General features: G+C 56.3%; 2 protein-coding genes across 4 annotated transcripts in view; one reads left to right on the plus strand and one right to left on the minus strand.

Moving 5' to 3' along the window:
- Positions 1 to 7,810, plus strand: part of Evi5l (ecotropic viral integration site 5 like) — a 45,843-nt gene extending 38,033 nt beyond the window's left edge. For 2 of the 3 annotated variants that reach the window (XM_038346351.1, XM_038346352.2), the window contains 6 exons: positions 1,548 to 1,688; positions 1,792 to 1,947; positions 2,050 to 2,196; positions 2,287 to 2,382; positions 2,464 to 2,559; positions 2,728 to 4,267. In XM_038346351.1, coding sequence (XP_038202279.1) covers positions 1,548 to 1,688; positions 1,792 to 1,947; positions 2,050 to 2,196; positions 2,287 to 2,382; positions 2,464 to 2,559; positions 2,728 to 3,015 — 924 coding nt within the window. In that variant the 3' untranslated portion in view covers positions 3,016 to 4,267. Of the gene's footprint in view, positions 1 to 1,547; positions 1,689 to 1,791; positions 1,948 to 2,049; positions 2,197 to 2,286; positions 2,383 to 2,463; positions 2,560 to 2,727; positions 4,268 to 7,255 lie in introns of those variants that run through there. The other variant, XM_038346353.1, reaches the window with a different exon arrangement.
- On the minus strand, positions 7,227 to 12,270 carry Prr36 (proline rich 36). The gene is made up of 5 exons (XM_038346350.1): positions 11,997 to 12,270; positions 11,784 to 11,886; positions 10,909 to 11,021; positions 8,758 to 10,824; positions 7,227 to 7,750 (listed from the first exon to the last, which is right to left on the minus strand). Exons 1-5 carry the CDS (start codon positions 12,268 to 12,270, stop codon positions 7,227 to 7,229), a joined length of 3,081 nt encoding a protein of 1,026 aa, XP_038202278.1.
- Positions 12,271 to 13,733: the final 1,463 nt, after the last annotated feature.

Here is a 13,733-nt window from a genome sequence, read left to right on the forward strand (position 1 = left end):
CAGAGGGGGGAAGGGGAGGGGAGGAGAGGAGAGGAGAGGATGAGAGGAGAGGAGGAGAGGAGAGGAGAGGAGAGGAGAGGAGAGGAGAGGAGAGGAGAGGAGAGGAGAGGAGAGGAGAGGAGGAGAACAAGAAGAGGCAGCCGGGAAATTGCCTTACTCTCGTGTCAGTCAGTTCCCATCAGAAAGGAAGCTCCTCTCTCCATTCTATAACCTGTTGCCAACTAGGCGTTATCCCCTACACCACCACAGTCTCTGCACAGGGACCCAGGGCTCCTCATCCCAGAGCTCCCCATGCCCTTGAACCCTGCCTTAAGTCTCAGTCTCAAATCATAATGTGTTGCGGTATCCCACTACACTGTGCATATCTCCCCGCTGGGGCTGAGGTTCCAGGATGCAGGGAAGGAAAGGCTGACAGGGGAAGGCCCAGATCTACTAATTAGGACTGCCTATCCACTCTTCTCTCCCATGAAGATACTTTCCAGAGGCCATACTTTCCTCCCTGCAGCCCTGGAAGTGGGCAACCAGACTTCCTGAGTGCCTCCCCAGCTGCTTTGTGGGTTGATGCAACTCAGACTGAGGATGTACTTCAGTTGGTAGAATGCTTGCCTAGCATATATGAAACCCCAGATTCCATCCCTAGTGCATTCCTGTAACCCCAGCCCTGGGGAGATGGAAGAAGGAAGATCAGCCATTCAGGACCATCCTTGGCTACATAGCAAGTCTGATTTCAGCCTGAGTTACCAGAGATCATTTCTTAAAAAGAAAAAAGCCAAACCAAACAACAAAACTCTCCTGGGATCTGCCACAAAGTCCTTGAAGTTGAGAAAAACCCCTTCCCCAATATCAACTACAGCTGTGTGAGGGCCAGAAGCCTCAGCCCCATCAACATACTTTCTCCCCACAGGAGGGAAATGTGCCCAGCCTAGACCTGTCTTGCATTCCTCACCCAGAGCTAAACAAGAGTCAGTAAGGACCAGGCCTACCAAGTTACATCATGAGGCACCACCACACCCCAGTCACTGGGCCCTCCCCGCACCAGGACAGAATAGAGGCTGGTCCCCAGTCTGTCTGTTTCTGGAAAGAGGGGATCCAGGCCAGGCCAGGCCTGGGGAGAGCACAGGGTGCTGCTACCTGTCTTGCAGCCCCTGCTGATGCAGTTCTCAGGACGGGTCATGGGTCCTGAAAGGGTTGAATCTTGGAATTGAGAGCAGACTTGCACTCACCTTAGCTGCCCCAGTGTGCTTTATGTAATTAGCAGTAATCTTTACAGGAGGCCTCACAGTTGAAGGGGGTTTCCCAAGGACAGACTTGAGAGAGCAGATGCTGTTTTTGCACCCATTTGCAGATAAATGAACCCTGGCTAGGGTAACAGTGTCCTCTTCCCCTGGGCCTAGTCCCTGCTTCCTTGGGTATGTGGTTCTTTCTTCGATCAGCTGCCCCAGGCAGAAAAAGATCCGGGTGGCAGGGAGGCCCAAGGCATGGATCCTGCAGTTTAGGCATGGAGTTAAAGCAGCTTTTCGGGTTCCTCACTTACTGTCTCCCTGCAGAGAAACAGCTCACTGCCAGATGAGAACAATGTAGCCAGACTGCAAGAGGAGCTTAAGGCGCTCAAGGTGCGGGAGGGCGAGGCTGTCGCCTCTGCGCGGGAGCTGAAATTGCAGCTGCAGGAGCTCTCAGACACCTGGCAGGTAAGAACGGGTGGTGAGGGAGCCCCCAGCAGGGTGTGCCTGGAGCAGCTGGTGGTCCTTACCTGGGGGCTGGTCTCTAGAACCCCTCCAGCCTTTCTTCTAGGCCCACCTTTCCCGTGGTGGCCGCTGGAAGGAGTCCCCACGGAAGCTGGTCCTGGGCGAACTGCAGGACGAGCTCATGACCGTGCGTTTGCGCGAGGCGCAGGCCCTGGCCGATGGCCGCGAATGGCGGCAGCGCGTGGTGGAACTGGAGACGCAGGTAGTTCATGCCTCCGCAGGACAGGGACCCCCACAGCGGGCCCCTTGACCAAACCGCGACCACCCCTCTCCTGCTGCTATGCCCTCTGGTCCTCCTTTTCAGGACAACATCCACCGCAACCTGCTGAACCGTGTGGAGGCAGAACGTGCGGCTCTGCAGGAAAAGCTGCAGTACCTAGCAGCGCAGAACAAGGGACTCCAGACTCAACTCAGTGAAAGCCGCCGCAAGCAGGCGGAGGCTGAGTGCAAGGTGCAGCCCCTGCCTGGACCCCACAAACCTACCTGGTACCTTGCCACCTCCTTAACCCAACCTCTGTACATCCCCTTCCCCCCATTTCAGAGCAAGGAGGAAGTGATGGCGGTGCGCCTTCGGGAGGCTGACAGCATGGCCGCAGTGGCGGAGATGAGGCAGCGCATCGCAGAGCTGGAGATCCAGGTGAGCTGCCGGAGCTGAGAGGAGGGTGGTGCCCTTGGGCTGGCCATGCTCTGACTGCCAGTACTCTGACCTTACCGGCAGAGGGAGGAGGGCCGTATCCAGGGCCAGCTGAACCACTCGGATTCTTCGCAGTACATCCGCGAGCTGAAGGACCAGATTGAAGAGCTGAAGGCCGAGGTGAGAGCAAGGGTTGCTGGCGACAGGCCAGACTCTGGTGCAGGGACCCAGATGAAGCATGAAGCTAGGAGGGTAAGGGAGGAGGGCGCCTGATGGCCAGGCTTTTGTGTGGGTACATCAGTCTACATCTCCAACGCGCGGGTGCCCCCCCTCCCCCGCGCACCCCAGGTGCGGCTGCTGAAAGGCCCACCAACCTTCGAGGACCCGCTGGCTTTCGATGGGCTTAGCCTGACACGGCACCTGGATGAGGACTCCCTACCATCTTCCGATGAAGAGCTGCTGGGCGTGGGTGTGGGCGTGGGCGCAGCCCTGCAGGACCCACTCTACCCTCTGTCGCCCCGGGACGCACGCTTCTTCAGACGTCTGGAAAGGCCAGCCAAAGACAGTGAAGGTAGCTCAGACAGCGATGCAGATGAACTGGCCACGCCTTATAGCAACCAAGGCCTGGACAACTGAGGCTGGGGGCCCACTCACTGGGAGCCTGGAGACTGCAATCACCACTTGCCGGGAGGAGAGGGCAGCAGTCAGTGACCTTGCTGCTCCGCAGTACTAAAAAATTATGTGCCTCTGTGGTTCCCGCCAAACAAGGGCCAGGTGGAGGAGGCAGCACAGAGGGCAGGGCCTACTGGCAGGCCTGTCTTACATAGCAGTGTTGACTGGGTTTGGTCCATACGGCGCAGGCCCTCCTGAGTTCAAGGGGTGCCTGGGTCAGTTACCTGGAGGGTGATGCTCTCTTCATATGGACAAGGGCCGAAAGTGCAGAGGTCCCAAGACTTGCTAAGCAGAAAGCTTCCTCCTCCCAGTCAGCTTCCCTTTGGGACAAGGGTGGCCCTGCTGGGTGGGGCCCAGGAGCTGCAGTGGGTCTGAGGAAAGAGGGACAACTTGGACTGGATATAAGCACCCAAGGACAGGCTCTCTGGACACAGTGATTTTGAACAGCCAGCCCCTTGCCACCAGGGTCAGATGGCTAGGCTGGGCTTTTCTGCCTGGTGCAGGCATCATGGCCCCTGCAGCAGAAACCAAAGTCCCCCCCCCATCCTGTGTGCAGGACCACCAGGGGTGTGAGTGGTCCGTGGGAACCAGCTCAGGCATGGGCAGTGTCTCCCCGCCCTCTAGGGCTGCTGAAGCTGCAAAGAAGAGACCCTTTTCCCTAGAGCACCCATCTTCCTCTGGGGAGTACTAATATCACACATGTTGGCTGGCTGTGGAGGAAAACCCCTTCCTTAGGAGTTCTCAGCCTCAGTTCTCTTGTTCCTGTGTCCCTAGTCCCACTTCTGGCCAGAGGTTCCCAGTCAGAGTTACCTCCCTTATTTCCTTGAAGTGTTTCTGTGGTCTCTGCCCAGAGCTGAGAATGGTGCCAAAGTCCATCAATGCTCCCAGACTCCTTTATCCCTCGCCCCCTGCATCTTGGGACCCTGGGGGCTGACCCCCCCCTCTCAGTGCTTCTAGAGCCTCAGGTAGAGTGGTGTCCCAAGCAATCCCTGGGTGCTTCCTGGGTGGGCCCCCAGCTCAGTCTCCATTCCTGGTGGCCCACTCTTTAAGTGTTAAAAGCCTGGGGGCTGGGACAGGGTACCCCTGAGGAGGCCCTCTTCTGTGCCCCTCATGTGCCCCTCCACACTGCCCACCACCATTTTGCACACTGCCTGTTCACACTCCATGTCTCCCAGGCAGGAAAGATGGAAAATAAAGTGTATTTACACTGTCACAAGGGACGCTGAGTGGAGCAAGCCAAAGGGCTGGGAAAACCACAGCAAGGTGCCGAGCCCTGTCCTTGTGTTCTGGAAGTTCCAAGATGAATGCAATGGCTAGTCAGTGTGAGAGAGGCCACAGGGGTGGACTTGGATGGCCTAATCCAAAATGCCAACTTCAGGAAAAGCTGGACCCAGTGACTCTAGGAGGCTCTAGGAGAGGCCAGTGGAGTGTTCTGCCTTGTGCCTGCCTTTGTGGAGTCTCTGCTGTCATGGGAGTGGGTACTAAGGGGTAAGGAAATTTGTGTAATGCCAAAGTAGACAACCAGAGCTGAAAAGACAGAGCAGAGGAGACCAGGTGAGAAGTTCCCCTGAGGGCAAAAGCACAAAGGCCCTGCTAATAGGAAGAGGAGGGGTTATTTTCTGGGGAGGAGCCAGAATATCCTGGAAGAAGGAACAGATCTTGGGTGTGTGGTGAGACCAGGAAGGTGGTGAGTGTGACTGCTCCAGTCAGGAGCTGAGTTTGGGCTTGAACTGAGAGCAGTGTGGGATTCATGGGAAGGCTGAGAAGAGAGCCTATTAAATGGGAACTCCCCTACTGGAGAAATCCCCTACTGAGGGTCAGTAACCAGGTCAGTGCATCAAATGCCAAACTGACTCAGGGAATGGGAACATTACGTTGGAGTTTTGTCTGGGAGAAGAGTGCCCAGGGTTAGCGCCAGCTCATGGAGGGAGGGGAAAGTATAGTCAAGAGCACTAAAAGACAACTATTTACTGCCCAATGTCACTGAGCAACTGGACACAACACTGATTCCACGTCAGAATAGCTGAGTCCCCTACAAATGCTCCCATTCATTCTAGTCACAGATCTAACACTGACGCTCATCTGTCACTGTGCCTACTGCTCCCATTTGTCACTAAGCATCCACACATTCTTGTCCCCAGGCTGGTTCTCTGAACTGGGACCTGGCAATAAAGGAAAAGCCCTCACAGAAATTGGCCTGAGGTCCTAGCTGCCCAGTGTTAAGAGTCAGCTTTTTGCTGAGGCATGGTGGCATCTTTAATCCCAGTGCTCAGAAGGCAGTGGCAGGAATTTCTTAGTTCCAAGGCCAGCCTGGTCTACAGAGTGAGTTTCAGAACTACAGGCTAGCCAAAACTATATGGAGAAACCCTGTCTTGGGATGGGAGAGAGTTATCTTTTTTCTCTTAGGCTTGTCTTGACATCTGGGAACAAGGATATCTGGGGTTCCCTCCAGGGCTCAGCTAGAAAAGAAATCTCTGGCTTGCCACAAATCTCAGTGCTAGAGTCCAGAGCATGTGCCCCCCCCCCCCCACCAACAACAGAGGTAGCAGTGCCCCTCTGAGATGAGACTCTTCTCTTTGGACTGTAAGCTAGGAGGTAGCTGTTTCAGGGCGAGGACAGAGAACTTAGTTGTCTGTGTCTGACAAATACCTGACTCAGAGTGAGGTAAGGGGGCCCAGCACAGGGCACTGCCATTTGGCTTCCACACTGTTAGTGCCAAGCAGGAGATCCTTGAGCAGTAACATTCAAGGGGTAATGTTATGCAGACGCACTTGGAAAGAAAGAACCTTGCCTGGAGTTAGGGGCTCCAGTGACAGGTTGATGGCTGGGAGGTAGAGAGCAATTCTGATTGACAGACTTAAATGAAGATGGTAACTGAGAATTCATGAGATCATCTGGAGTAAGAGACAAGGCAAGGACACCTCTGTGAGTGGAATACATAGAATGGCATGGTGTCAACTCCCGGGTCTTCTGCACCACCACCCCCTTCAAGGTTCAGCCAGGTCAGTCCACGTTAGCCCTACATTTGTAGTTCTTTCTGCAAACCTGGGCAAGTTACTGCCTTAACACTGCGGCCTCTTTGATGAAAGGAGAGGGAGATTGTCTCCGTTTATTTCCCTTAACTGTGATAAATCACCTTGACAAAAGCAACTTAAGGGAGAAAGGGTTTATTCTGGCTCACAGTTCAGGGTACAGTCTATCACTGTGGGGAAGTCAAGGTAACAGGAGCTGGAAGCAGTCAGTCACAAAGAGCAGTGAATGCATGCTGCTGCCCAGCTCTCTGCTTACACAGCCCAGGATCCCAGCCAGGGTATGGTGCCACCCACAATGGGTAGGTGTTTCCACCTAAGCCTAAGCAAGCTAACCCCCCACAGGCATGCCAAGGGGCCCATCTTTCAGGGGATTTCCACATTTTACAACTTAGCACTACCCATCACAGAGGGAGAAGTAAGAGATGAGGGCAAGGACTCACCCTTCCTCTCCACTTGAATTCATCCTCCAGGCCCAACTCTCAAGCACAAGAGAGAAGGGGTGCACACAGGGCATAGGGGTTGTAACAAGGGATACCCAGGAGAGTGAATTACCTACCCCACATCCAGGGTTAGAAGAGCTTTGGTGGCTCCCCGATTTGATCACCAGCTCATCCACTCAGGCCTCTCTGGGCCTAACATTTTCATTAGAAGTGTGACCCAAAAAAGCACAAGACCACTATCTCAGCAACCGCCTTGCTGTAGACAAGTCGCACAGTTCAGACAGCTCCGACTTGCTCAGGCACACCCAGCAGCGTGGTGTAGCCTGGACCTTTGAACTGCACCGCTACATGTGTTGCCCTTTCCCAGCTCCCATCACCATGGCACCCAGGTACCAGCATCTCTGGTTTTACTGAAAACGAGGCTATTTATCCACTGAATATAGGGTGTGGCGTGGCTCCTTAGAGGGCTGTGGCTTAGGCCAAAGACAAGCGCAAATGGAAGGCCTAGGCCTGCCTGTAGGTGTGTTCCAAGCTTAAACCAAGGAAGGATAGGGGCACGGCCTGGGCCCAAAGACTGGGCTCTAGAGGTTTTTTAAAAAAAAAATATCCATCCAGTGAGAGCGGAGACTAAGGCAAAAGAGGTGTAACCGGAAGGGTGGACTCTAAAGCAGTATGTGTATGATGAGCGGGGCTGGGGTCTGGCTCAATGAAAAGTCTCCACTTCCACTACAGTCCAATCACCCTGTGGGGAGGCCACGTCGTCCGGGGAGAAGCTGGTGACTGAAGTAATGCTGGCACGCGACTCGTCCAAGGGAGACAGCAATTCGGCCCAGCGGCCCAATTCGGCATCGCTAAGCGGAGCCCGGGATCCCCCCGGGACACCATCACCCCCTGGGCCTCCTGAACCTCCTTCACTGCCGGCAGCTGCACCCTCGGCTGCGGCTAGCAACAGCGTCCGGCTCAGCAGGTGCTGTACGACGCTCGCCTGCAGCGCCCCTAGCGGCAGCTCGCCAAGACGAGCCGACTTTGGGCTTCTCGAGGATGCTCCTGAGCCCGCTGCAGCATTCGCTTTCCCACTGCCAGAGCCCGGCCTCGACTCCGGCTCCGGTTCCGCCTCTAGGGATCCAGGGGTAGGGGCCACCGACTCTGGTCCTTCAGCTTCGTAGATGGTGCACAGGCCGTCAGAGGAGCCCGCGCAGGCAGCGGGAGGCCACGGCAGGGGAACTCCTATAAGAACAGAAGTGGGGACCAGCGAGATTGGCTCAACGGAGGGCGCTTGCCACCAAGCCTGACAACCGGCGTTTGATCTCTTGAGCCTACACAGTGAAGAAGGGAACCAACTCCCACAAGTTGTTATCTGACCGCCACATCAGCGCTGTGACACATGAACCCGCACAAATACTCAAGCAAGTGAATAAATAAAATTCATAAAAACACTAGCTGCTCTTTCAGGAGCTCTAGGTTCGATTCCCCCGCACCCATGTGGCTGCTCACAACGGTCTGTAAGTCAAGTTTCAGGTACCTGACATACTTTTTAGCGTCCACTGCACCACACACATACATTCAGGTAAAGCACCGGTACACACAGAATAAAATAAAATAGAGCTGGAGAGATGGTTGAACTAAGATCTGAGTTCAACTCACAGGTAAGGTGAGAACAGAATTCTGTAAGCTGTCTGACTTTCACAAATGCGCCAGAGGAGTACATACCCACAGCACTCCTAGCGCCCCTAGCGGCAGCAACAGTTTGCAAAGAGATACAAACATACAAAATGAGTACACAAACGTGATTTTTAAGGATGTGGGGCTGGAGAGGAGGCTCAGAGATAAAGAACAATACTGCTCTTGCAAGGACCTGAGTTCGGTTCTAAGCACTCATTTAGGGTAGCTCACAATCGCCTGTAAGAGCCGCACACTTGTAGCATACTACATAATGTACATATATGTATACATATATGTATATGTATGTATACATATATGTATATATGTATATATATATGTAATCGTTTTTTTAAGAGGAGGTTGCGAGACGAGTAAAGGCGCTTGTAGACATGCCTGACGACCTAAATTCTATCCCCGTAAGTCACACGGAGGAAAGAGAATATACTACTGCAGGTTGTCCGCTCATTTCCATGCGCATGCACATATACACATAATAAATATAAAATTCAAGTTAAAAAAAAAAAAAAGCTTGACTCTTTGGGAAGCTCCGCCCCCGAGCCTGAACTCCTTACCTGGAGCGCCGCGCACTGTCAACGGTGGAGGACCTCGACTCCAGGAGGCCGGGTGGCAGGCCGCTAGCTCCGCGTCTGCGGCCGGGGAGACTGTGGCGCAGCCCTCTGGCCCGCTGTCGTAGCCACGGAGCTCCTCCGGCGTGCTCGTGGCGCTGCTGCTGTGGCCTGCCAGGTCCGGGCCACTCAGCGTACTGGACGGGCTTCGCGAGGGTGGCGGTGGCGGGGCAGGGGCCAGCGACAGGGTCAGCCGTGGACTTGAGATCGGGACATCTGGACCTGGAGTCGGGGGTCGACGAGGGGCTTGCAGTGGGGGTGAGGCAGGAGGAGAAGGAGGCTGAACAAGGGGCGAGGTCAGGCCCAGAGGGGGCGTGGCCAGGGGAGAGGGCGGGGTCTGGAGAGGAGGCAAAGCCAAGAGGGGAACCTGTAGGGAAGGTGGCGCCGTGGCCGGTGGGGAGGAGGGAGCTTGCAGAGAGGGCAAAGCCGGAGAAGAGGGGTCCTGCGGAGGGGGCGAAGTCAGAGGAGTGGGTGAATCCAGTGAAGGTGGGGCTTCTGGTGGGGGCGTTGCCAAAGGAGCCGGAGGTGAGGGTGAAGGAGAAAGAGGGCGCTCTAGAGGAGGTGAGGCAGGAGGGGAGAGAAGAGCTGGCAGAGGAGGCGAGGCCGGAGACGAGGGAAGAGGCGAAGGATATGTAGCCAGAGAAGGTGCCTGCAAGGGAGGCGAGGGTAGAGAGTGTGCCTGCACAGGGGATGTGGGCATGACAGAGAGCGGGGCCTGCAGAGGGGGTGAGCCCAAAGGCAGTGGGGACGATAGCGGCGACACAGCCAGAGGAGCAGGCGTGGCCTGCTGGGGCGACGAGGCCCGGGAGGGTGTCGAGGTCAACAAAGAAGCCTGTGAAGTGGGCAACATCAGAGGTGCTGGGAGCCTCAGAGGAGGCGTGACCACGGGAGAGGGAGGGACATACAGAGGTGGGGAGGAGGAAGGAGAGGGAGAAACTGGAGGAGAAATGGCCTGAAATAGAGTGTCTTGCAAAGGCGGCGTGGTTCGATTAGAGGGCGTGTCCTGGAGGAGAGGAGACCCAGAAAAGTTGGCCGGCAAAGGGGGCGTAGTTAGAGCGGACCGAGTGGACGGAGAGGGTGTGACCAGGGGCGTAGGCTGATTCTGCGGAGAAACTGGCGGTGAAGGAAGGACTGGTGGAGGAGGCGTGGCTAGAGGTGGAGGCGCAGGTGAGAAAGGAGTGGCCGAGAGTGTCTCCGGAGGGGGCGAAGCTGAAGAAGCCTGGTTGCAGGGCACACTCTGGACAGGAGATGAAAGCGATGGAGAGATCACGGCCATTGGTGGGGGTGAGTCAGAGGCCTCTTCAGGACCCAGGCTTGTGGGTGGAGCTTGCAAAGGGGGCGTGGCTGGTGGGGAGGGGAGGTTCTGCAGAGAAAGCGGGGGAGTTGCTGGTGGGCAGTTTATGGCCTGTGATTCGGGTGTTGCCTGTGCAGAGGACTGGGCCTGGAGTGAAAGAGCAGCGGGTAGAGGGGGGGTGGCGGGTGGAGAGGGAGGGAGCGCGGCCTTCAGCTGATCCTCTGGGACCTGGACCGAGGCAGCCTGAGGTGTGGAGGCTCCAGGTGGAGCGGGCGTGACTAAAGATGAAGCAGAAAGCAGGCTCTGTTCAGAGGTTCTGTCCTTCCTCGGGACTGTGGTCTGGGGTGGGCGCAGAGCTTGCTGCCCTTTCGACTTGAGCTGCGAGGTGTGCGCAGGAGCCCGGGGGGTGGCACGCGGAGAGACCCCAGAGCGAGCTGGGGAGAGCTGAGGAGTAGCATTGGAGTTCAGGGAACGGGAGGCCGGCTTCTGCAGGCTGCCACTAGCGGCAGAGCGCCTCTTCAAGGCTGGGCTCAGCTCCGGGACACTGCGCTCTGCAGCGCTGCTCACAGGTTTCCTGGGTGCCTCGGTGGTCAGGGGACGCTGCCGGGCAGTGGGAACTGGTCGAGGAATTCCCACCTCTGTAGCCGCAGGTCTGGACCGACGAGGGATGGCAGGGGAAGAGGTTCCTGAGGTGGGCCCTAAAGAATCTGCAGACAAAAACGATAGTCCAGAAGAAACACGGATACCTCGAGACTAGTTGCCCTCACAGACTGATAGAAACGGCTTGTCTCCAGGTCACATACCTCTTCGTGTTCCAGAGCTCAGAGTGTTCCTTTTGGGTGCCTCTGACGCTTTACCTCTGACCACAGGCTCCTTAGTCGGGGGTTGGGGTCCCTTCTGGACAGCAGGGCTTGGTCTGGAAACAGGAGGACCAGCTGTTGTTGGTATTCCCAGTCGCACACTTCCCCACCTGTGACAGGGAGTTGCTTGCCTTCCTGTGACCCAACCAATAATGACTTTTGCCCAATTTGACCCACTATCTGCAAGTGTTCCTGAGCCGACATGTGGGGAATATTTTTATGCATGTGTGTGCACGTGTGTTCAGTTGTGCTCCCCCATGCATGCACATGTGGATGACAGAGGTAAGCACTGACATCTAGCTGGATCTTTTCTCTGCCTTTTCCCCCCGAGACAGGGTTTCTCTGTAGCTTTGGAGCCTGTCCTGGAACTAGCTTTTATAGACCAGGCTGGCCCCGAGCTCACACAGATCCACCCGCCTCTGCCTCCCGAGTGCTGGGATAAAAGGCGTGTGCCACCACCGCTAGGCTCTCTTCCCTGTCTTATTTTGCATTCTGTTTTATTTATTATCACTGTGTAGACCAGGCTAGCCCCAGACTCATAGAGGTCCATGTGCCTCTGGCTGTTGATGGCTGGTATTAACAGTCCAGCACCAGGAATCCATCTCTCCCCACCTCCCATTCCCATCCAGAGCTGAGGTTATAGTGGCACACCACCGAGACTATAGAGTCTCACGCTCAGGTCCTCGTATTTGCATAACAAGCACTTCACCACACTAAGTCACCTTCCCAGCCCATTCTTGCGTAATATCAAAAGGCACCAGATTGCTAAACTAACCCTTGCTTGGGGAATTAAGGAGTTAGAGGAATTAGCATGTTACCTGGTGATCCCACTGCTGGCACGCCCGGGGCTAGAAATAGAACCCTGGCTGGAGACCTTCACAGGAGCCTTCTCTCCTTTCCCAGAAGCAGGGGGCCTGGAGGCTTCAGGGAGAAGACAAAAATCAATGGCATTTCTAAAAGAGAAGAGTATCTGAGAAGGAAGAGGGAAGGTGAGCAGTGTGAAAATTGAAGTCACAGATGAAGCTGAGCACCTGGGCTGCGAGGACCTGCCCCAACGCTGCTGCGCGCTGGTGCCCCCTGCACAGCTGTCTGTGGGAGAGCTGTTTTGCCGACGCCCGCGGCTCGCTCCACCGGGGGCCTTCGCCCCACAACTCCATTTGCTTCCAGGACACGAAGGGCAGCGGTGGTTACAGGGGGAGGAGGTCGAGGGGATCCAGGAAGAGGCCTAGGGGTCAGAAGGCCAGGAGGTCGTGAAACTGGCATCCGCGGGGCAGCTCCTGCCTTGACCTTATCCCTCTTGTCCATATTGCACCTGATGAGGAAGACAGAAGGATCAACATCGCAGGTCCTGAACCACTCACTACAAACGATCCTGGCGCCTCCCTATGCTTCCCCCAGCATCACCACCCATGGGTGCCTAAACCTCAGCCTCAAGAGCCTCAAATTTGCTTTCCTTCCAACCATCCACACCCGCTTACCAACCCGGCCGCTCAGTGTTGTCAAGTCCCACCGCCACCTCCATCCACCAAAGCTGAGACGCCCTGTTTGTGTCTCCTCCCCCCCTCCCCGCGCGCCCGTGCCTCTGCCCTCTTACAAAAACAACATCCATGCCCCTACCCCTCGCCTCTCGGAGACCCAAATGACCAGTCCCCCAAAACAGGACTTCCAGATTCAGGGTCCTCCGAACGCACACCGAGTGGGATTCACCAGCGTCCTCCCCCAGGTTCCCCAGGCACCTGCAGGGAGAAAAAGAGTGGCCTCGTAGCCCGCGAACGGGCTCCGGTAGACAAAGAGCGGCTTCCCGGGCCCGACCCCTCCCCCAGCACGGTCTCCTAGGCCAGCGATCCGCCCGTTCCACCTGCTCACATCGCGCGCTCACCTACGCCTCTGGCCACGAGCCGCTCCACGCAGGGTCGCCTGGGGTGGGGCTGGGCCGGAACAGCTGTGGCGGGGAGCGGCGAGAAGGCAAGGGGAGGGGGCTGCAGGCGACAGTGCCTGGGGAGCCTGGCCGCGGCCCCGCCCCTCAGCCGCGGGCTGGGAGAGCCCAGGATGCGCGTGCTCGCGCTCGATCCAGGGCCGGGAGCGCGCCGAGGGGGGCTGAGAGAAGAGGCGCGCCTACGAGGGAGGTACGCGTGCTGCCTCCCTGTGACCACCCCGGGTGAGGCCTATTTCAGTGGCCCTGTCCAACGACCACAGACTTAACCAGAGATGTTTAGTAGGGAAATCCCTTGAGGACCCTCACACTCCCCTACTCCAGCTCTTGCACCTGCTCCTCAAGCACTTGGAGACACCCCCTTTTCAAGCACTTGGAGACCAACATTCTCCTGGACAGGGATAGGCTGGGCCTTGGCAACCAGTAGGGCGGGATCACCGAGTCTCTGGCCCACCAACCAATCCAGCCACTCTGTCCTCCAGTCCCCCTTTCTTGATGACTGTGGAGGTAGATAGCCTTAGGATGTCTGAGCCAGTGCGCGGTAACCCCGTACCTGCTGCGGATTGGTGGGGGTTGCTGGAGAATGCGAACCCTGGGAGCTAATTTTTATTACATTTTATTTATTTAATTTATTGAGTGTGTGTGTGTGTGTGTTGGTGTGTGTATGTGCCACTGCACGCTGTTAGACGTCAAAGAACAACAGTAGGACTCAGTTCACTCCTACAACCTCGTCCTGGGGATGAAACTGGGGTGCTCAGGCTTGGCAGCAAGCGTACTTATCCACTGAGTCGTCTCACAGAACTCAAACTCTTGGACTTAGAGGATGCACAGCAGA

This window comes from Arvicola amphibius, chromosome 10 (assembly GCF_903992535.2).
Source record: "Arvicola amphibius chromosome 10, mArvAmp1.2, whole genome shotgun sequence".
Classification (NCBI taxonomy): domain Eukaryota; kingdom Metazoa; phylum Chordata; class Mammalia; order Rodentia; family Cricetidae; genus Arvicola; species Arvicola amphibius.

Coding starts and splice junctions, on each gene's coding strand:
- Prr36 (XM_038346350.1), bottom strand. CDS start 12,270: ATGGACAAGAGGGATAAGGTCAAGGCAGGAGCTGCCCCGCGGATGCCA. Junction 11,887..11,996: donor GGCAGGTCCTCGCAGCCCAG/GTGCTCAGCTTC, acceptor TTCTCCCTGAAG/CCTCCAGGCCCCCTGCTTCT. Junction 10,825..10,908: donor GAGCTCTGGAACACGAAGAG/GTATGTGACCTG, acceptor CTGGACTATCGT/TTTTGTCTGCAGATTCTTTA.